Raw genomic sequence first — 7,136 nt, 5'->3', positions numbered from 1 at the left:
CTGATGGGGCGGTAATTGGCCGGATTGGATTTGTCCTGCTTTTTGTGGACAGGACATACCTGGACAATTTTCCACATTGTCGGGTAGATGCCAGTGTTGTAGCTGTACTGGAACAGCTTGGCTAGAGGCGGCTAGTTCTAGGATATAGGCAGGTTAAACGAGTGGGCAAGAAGGTGGCAGATGGATTATAATGTGGGGACACTCCATGCTTACTGGTCAAGCTGCGAGGTAAAAAAAAAAAAGAAAATCACATTGCCTGCTCTTTTTGAGATCCACAGTATTTTCAGGTGTGCAGCCGAAAATCCTTTAAGACGCGGGGGGAGATGGGCGCGGTGCCGCTTTAAGAGCGCCTTGGTGACGGCTTCTATTCAAATAAAGCTGCGGCAAACTCCGGCTCCTATTGGCCGAGGCCGGGCCCGCCGGGGGGCGGGGTCTGCGTGATTGGAACGCCTGCGGCGGCGGTGATTGGACGGCGTCGTGTGGCCGGGGCGGTATAAATAGCGGGCTATTTTTAAACGGTTACTATTTCCCGGAGCAGCGGCGGCGGCGGAGGCGGAGGCGGAGCGGTAGCGGTGTGAACGAGGGTCGGCGGAGTGTGAACGGGCGGGAGGATCCGGGATCGGCCGAGTCTGCGCGGGGGGGGGGAGATCCGGGAACGGGCGGGAGCGGGAGGAGTGGCCGGGATCGGCGCAGTGTGAGCGGAGCCCCAGGGGCGGCTACCGTCGGAGTTACAATCTTTCCATCCACCCCCGCCTCCCGGGTAGAAGAGGAAATCGATTAATCGCTCACGCCCAGCACTGCAATCGGATCGATTAACCGGCGGCAGGAGTCGGGCAGGTTTCTCGCCGGCCTGGGGCTTCATTTCCCGGCGCTGGGAGGCTGGACCGCGACCATGGAGTTCAAGGTGGAGGCGCACCGCATTATGACCATCTCCCTGGGGAAGATCTACTCCTCCCGGGTGCAGAGGGGAGGCATCAAGCTGCACAAGAACCTGCTGGTGTCCCTGGTGCTGAGGAGCGCCCGGCAGGTCTACCTGAACGAGCAGGAGGAGCTCTACCTGCAGGCGCATGGCCAGGTCCACCTGGGGCCGGCAGGCTTCCGGCAGGTGGTCCGCCCCGGCGAGCAGGGGCCAAGCTGGGCGGAGGTGGAGGAGCGGACTGTCTGTGAGCCCCCCCAGGAGCAGGCTCCAAGCTGGGCTGCGGGGGAGAGGACTGACCCCCAGGAGCAGGCTCCAAGCTGGGCTGCGGGGGAGAGGACTGACCCCCAGGAGCAGGCTCCAAGCTGGGCTGCGGGGGAGAGGACTGACCCCCAGGAGCAGGCTCCAAGCTGGGCTGCGGTGGAGAGGACTATCAACGAGCCCCCCCAGGAGCGGGGGCTAGACGACCAGACCGCCCGCGAGCAGGGAACCCCCCGCCGACCTGCAGTTGCATGCGCCGGGCAGGTGGAGCGAAGGACTCCGGGGGAGCAGGAGGGTCCGCCAGGCCGTGACTCATCGGCCAAGGCGCTCGGTCCGTGTGCCAGGAAAAGGAGGAGCGGAGAGAAAGGGGGGACAGAGCCGGAGAGCCCCCGCAAAAGGGCCAGGACAGAGCAGGAACTGGTCATCACAGCCACCGCCCGCCAGGAGGAAGAGGAGATGGAGACCTCCAACGTCTCCAGTCTCATTACCATCTTTGGCTCCAGTTTCTCTGGACTCTTGAGTAAGGAGGAGAGTGAAGGAGAGAGCGGGCAGATCTGCTGCGACCAAGTCTTGGGTAACATCGGCTCCTGGAGCAGGGCGATTGTCGCCTTCTAAAAGACTTTGGGGGTGGGAAGGCGAGATGGAGACCAGGACTTCAGTGCGCTCAAGTTAGTTCTGGAGCATGCACTGCGTGGGGCATTGGTTTGGGCTATCCCATTCCCTGCCCCAGAAGGTGCCCCTCAGCACCACGTGGCGAGCAGCTTCACTCACCACTTCCAATGAGGAAATAGAGTTTAAGAGGAGAGGGCAGGCGTGTTCGGGGGAGAGGGGGGGGGGTGTTAATTCTTGAATTTGAGTTGGGAGTTCCTGAATTTTTATTTGGTTCAAATGTGTAATTTTGCAGCCCAGCTAAACTCTTTTTGGAAGGCAAAAAGAGTTTTGAGTTCTTTTATATAGTTTTATATGTTTTTTTTTTAAAAGCCAAATGCAACTCCTTGCTGAGTGGATAAATTGCCTTTTTTCCGCTTGTTCTGTGCCCTTTCCCGAATGAAATTTGCATGGGACTCCCGACGAGAGATCTGTTTGGGCACGCTTCTGTACTTCCTTAATTTAAAAATTGTCTTTGTTCTATAAAGACTTGGAAACTCTGAAGATTGTTCTCTGTTGTTTTTGTAGTACTGTTGGTTTTTTTTTTGTTGTATGTCTGGTGTAATTTACACAAATTAAAAGGTTATTTTAAATTAATCTTGCTTTTGGGCTTGTTCATTTTGGGACACGTACGCATTGGTCCACGAAGGGTTAACTCTCCCTTGCAGTGTGCTGGCTGGGGGGAGGGGAGTTTGCTTTGTGGCTATTGTTGGGGAGGAATGTGTTGGACTCTCTTTAAAGAGACAGTGCTGCTTTTGTCAGCCCTAAGTAGGGTAAAGTTCAGACTGCAAGATTCAACCGCAACTTTTTTTTTTACACACTCAACCGCCCAAAGCTGGTTTTTAGTAGGTGAATTTGCCAATTTTTTTTTTTGTTTTTAAAAAAAAAATCTTTAGGAGAGTGGACTTTCTCTCGTGCACTTTTTTAAAAATGAAGGTGACAGTTTTATTTAATAAATTTTAATTCTCTTTTTTTTCCCCCCCCTCCCCCAAATTTGGGATCTGGTTGCACAGATTGGTCCCTCCATTGCTGGGGCCCAAGTATTGATTGGCTATTCAGCTCTGGAAGGTTTATCCTGATTGTCTCACTCCTCTTCCAGCAGGAGTGACTGGTTTGTGATCAGGAGTGGGGGCCCTAGCTTTTTTTTTTGTCCCCCTCCCCTCCAAGGTTGTCTGTACTGGCTTTACTGATTGCTAGTTGTTCATTTTTTTAGTTTAAAAATGGCCAGGGAGGTCTGATTTAACGGTTTCGTCTCTTGGAATAGTTTCTTTCCTCCTCCTCACCCCCGCCCCCCCCACCCTTGCCTTTTGAGGGGTTGCAAGATGGTGGCTAAGCAGGATCAGATGAATGCAATTTGTTCTTCCTGCATACTTACCTGGGAAACTGGGTGGACCCCCTCAGACTGGTGGTTGTGATTTTAGACATGGCAGTCAATTCGGCCACCAGTGATTAAAGGATTTGATGGGGTGGATAGATACTATTTCCTCTGGCGGGGGAGTCCAGAACAAAGGGCAGAACCTTAAAATTAGAGCTGGACCGTTCAGGGCTGATGTCAGGAAGCACTTCCTCACAAAGGGGAGTGGAAATTTGGAATTCTCTTTCCCTCCCAGAAAGCTGTTGAGGTTGGGGGTTAATTGAATATTTCAAAAATTAGATTGATAGAATTTTGTTAGGCAAGGGTATTAAGAGTTACGAACCAAGGTGGGTAGATGGAGTTAAGAAACAGATCAGCCATGATCTAAGTGAATGGCAGAACAGACTTGAGGGGCTGAATGGCCTCCTCCTGTTCCTGCCGAAGAAACCCTTTTACTGGAGCCCCCAAAGCACAGGCACGGGGCTTCCTCTGGTATCTGTTGGCTTTCGTGTTCTGACCTTTTTTTGTTGGACGAAAACCCAGGGGTGGTCACTCCCAACTATCTGCCTCTCTTCTGCGGCATTCTCCGCGCCCGGGTCTCCCTGGACGGGGTGTATGCAGTGTCTGCCGGTACGCTTGAGGCTTTCCGCGACCGGTGGGCACTGCAGGGACCGGAGTGCGTCCTTGACCAGTATAATAAAATGATTTGTCTTTGTTTGTTTATTATTTGGTTTGATAATTAACGTAGACATGGTAAGAATGCTGAATAAGCTAGAAAACAGGTGAGCATGTATAAACGCACTGGGTGATTGTACAGTGCTTGTGGCTTGAGATGGTTGCGAAGCGTTTACCCTTTATGTCAGTTCTCGTTAATCAGTTGATGACTTTTTCTGGGAACATTGGCTCGGAGGTGTTGCTGTGTCTGACCGTGTTGTGGGTTTTGAATTCACCTCCCAGGCTCGGTCACGTAACCCTGAGTATTTACACCAGTTCCAAGTATGGCATTCAGCGCCTTCAGGCTGGTCCAATTCAGTAACCTCTTAAAGCCTTATCCCTGACCCCAGTGATGTCATTGGTGTCCTGTCCAGCATTTATCCCTCAACCAACATCAGTAAAACAGATTATCGGACCATTTATCGTATTGCTGTTGAAGGATCTTGCTGTGTGCAAATTGACTGCTGTATTTCCCTACATTACAACAGTGACTGCACTTTTAAAGTATTTCATCAGTTGTGAAGTGTTTTGGCATGTTCTGAGGATTAGAGGCACCATTTAAATGCAAGTTCTTTCTATCTGTGCTTAACTGTAAATTGGAATAGATTTTTTTTTTAGAAAAAAACAGGAGTGTTTTTAAATCTAATTTTCATTTACTGTTCTGCAGGGCCCCCAAAACTTGCTAAGTTCTGGTTCCATGCTCTCCAGTACTCAACTTGTTGTTCCTGCGTGAGCATAGTGCTGATTGTTAGCTGGCTATTTGACTCTGGGCGCCATTGCCAATCCTGATCTTGCCCTCGCCTGACGTCCACATGTGTATTTTCCAGCTGGGTTTCTGTGGATTGTAAGTGGGAGTGGGAATGCTGGCTGACTTTTTTTTAAAAAAAATCTCCCTCCCCTGAGCTCAGTGGCACTGAGATGAATTTAATACCCCAATTAGTGCTTCAGCAGTTTTGACCCTGGGCTGTTCTGGTCTGTGTGACTTGAGGGGGGGGGGGGGGCTGTTTTTAAAAACAGCTAATCTCCAAGGAGTACAGTAGATTTGTGTTCTGTTCACTGTGTTCAATGGTAATTAAGGAATTGTACTTCTGATATTCAGCTGCTCAAGCTAGTGTATGACTGATTAACCAAAAGCAAAATACTGCGGATGCTAGAAATCTGAAATAAAAACAGAAAATGCTGGAAATACTCAGCAGGTCAGGCAGTATCTGTGGAGAATGAAACAGTTAACGTTTCAGATTGATGACCTTTCGTCAGAACTAGAAAAAGTTGAAGATTTAACTTTTTAAGCAAGTGCAGGGCTAGGGAAAGGGTGGGGGGTGGGAGAGGAAAGAACACAAGGGAAGGTCTGTGATAGGGTGGAGGGCAGGAGTGATTAAATTACAAAAGATGATGGTGCAAGGGAAGGAGGGTGGGAATGGAGCAAGTAAAGAAACAAAAGATGGGTCTAGAGGAGCTGTAAATGGCAACAGCAGAACCATTACCAGAACCTGGTGTCTGAAAAAATGGGAGCAGTGGTTATGATCTGAAGTTATTGAAATCAGTGTTGAATCCAGAAGGTTGTAAAGTGCCTAATCGAAAGATGAGGTTCTGTTCCTCGAGCTTCCATTGGAACAGTGTCGGAGGCCGATGACGAGTGGGAATTAAAATGGCAAGTGACCGACAGTTCAGGGTCGCACTTGCAGACAGAGCGGAGGTGTTCAGCAAAGCGATCGCCCAGCGTGCGTTTGGTCTCCCCAATGTAGAGGAGACCGCATTGTGAGCACTGAATACAGTACAGGTAAATCGCTGTTTCACCTGGAAGGAGTGTTTGGGGCCCTGGACGGTGGGAAGGGAGGAGGTGAAAGGGCAGGTGTTGCATCTCCTGCGCTCGCACGGGAAGGTGCCGTGGGGAGGAGAGCGGGTGTTGAAGGTGATGGAAGAGTGGACCAGGGTGTCACAGAGGGCACGGTCCCTTCGGAATGCTGGGAGGGGAGGGGAAGGGAAGATGTGTTTGGTGGTGGCATCGTGCTGGAGGTGGCAGAAATGGTGGAGGATGATACGTTGAATGTGGAGGCTGGTGGGGTGAAAGGTGAGGACAAGGGGTCCCTATCGTGGTTCTGGCTGCCTAATGTGCTCACCTGAAGCTTTTGTCCAGCATTTAACTTTAACTCTCTTCCCTCAAAAAGCTGTTGAGACTGGGGTGGGGGGGTCAATTGAAAATTTCAAGACTGAGATTAATAGATTTTTGTTAGGTAAGGGTATCAAGAGATGTGGAATAAAGGTGGGCAGATGGAGTTAAGATACAGATCAAACGTAATTTAATTGAACGGCGGAGCAGGCTCGAGGGGCTAAATGGCCAACTCCTGTTTCTGTGTACCTACAATTAAGTTACGAGGCGAGATTACACAAATTGTGGTTGTATTCTCTAGAGTTTCGAAGGTTAAGGGGTGATCTGATCGAAGTTTATAAGATATTAAGGGGAACGGATAGAGAGAAACTATTTCCGCTGGTTGGGGATTCTAGGAGTAGGGGGCACAGTCTAAAAATTAGAGCCAGACCTTTCAGGAGCGAGATTAGAAAACATTTCCACACAAAGGGTGAGAGAAGTTTGGAACTCTCTTCCGCAAACGGCAATTGATACTAGCTCAATTGCTAAATTTAAATGTGAGATAGATAGCTTTTTGGCAACCAAAGGTATTAAGGGATATGGGCCAAAGGCAGGTATATGGAGTTAGCTCACAGATCAGCCATGATCTTATCAAATGGCGGAGCAGGCACGAGGGGCTGAATGGCCTACTCCTGTGCCTATGTGTTAACCAGTTAAGCATGTCTAATATCTGATCAGTCCAATTGACTTAAATAAAGTTGATGAATCTTTCGCTCTTTTGACAGGGGAGCAAATCAGCTAACTTTAAAATTGGGCCAATGAAAAGTCTCTCGCATGACCTTTGCCCTATTGGGCCTCGATTTCCACCCCCTCCCCCCCCCCCCCCCCCACATACCAATCACGTGTCTTTAGTTGTATGAAGTTACTGAAATGTTTTGTCACTGAGATCTCTGCTGTTGACTAAATGATTAAAACGTTAGGTGCTACAGTGTCACAGGTAGGAGAGGGGTTGGTCATGCAGAGTGTGAAGAAGAGGTTCAATAAGAGGATATTAAGGTTTAGTCATTGGGTGAGGCCAGAGGAATTGGAGCTCTTTTCATTAGGGCAGAGAGGGTTGAGGGGAGATCGGACAAATGTGTTCAAAACTGCGGGGT

The 7,136-nt window shown here is 49.7% G+C and overlaps 1 protein-coding gene across 1 annotated transcript; it reads left to right on the top strand.

Moving 5' to 3' along the window:
* The first annotated feature begins 632 nt into the window (after nucleotides 1–632).
* ier5 (immediate early response 5) lies at nucleotides 633–2,422 on the top strand. The gene has a single exon (XM_067989765.1). The coding sequence runs from the start codon at nucleotides 893–895 to the stop codon at nucleotides 1,790–1,792; it is 900 nt and encodes a 299-aa protein (XP_067845866.1). The 5' UTR covers nucleotides 633–892; the 3' UTR covers nucleotides 1,793–2,422.
* The last annotated feature ends 4,714 nt before the right edge of the window (nucleotides 2,423–7,136 follow it).

This window comes from Heptranchias perlo, chromosome 9 (assembly GCF_035084215.1).
Source record: "Heptranchias perlo isolate sHepPer1 chromosome 9, sHepPer1.hap1, whole genome shotgun sequence".
NCBI lineage: Eukaryota > Metazoa > Chordata > Chondrichthyes > Hexanchiformes > Hexanchidae > Heptranchias > Heptranchias perlo.
The sequence above is the reverse complement of the archived record's forward strand: the minus strand, read 5'-3'. Positions and strand labels throughout refer to the sequence as shown.

Bases quoted from the DNA above. Each gene is read 5' to 3' on its own strand.
- ier5 (XM_067989765.1), top strand. From the start codon at position 893: ATGGAGTTCAAGGTGGAGGCGCACCGCATTATGACCATCTCCCTGGGG.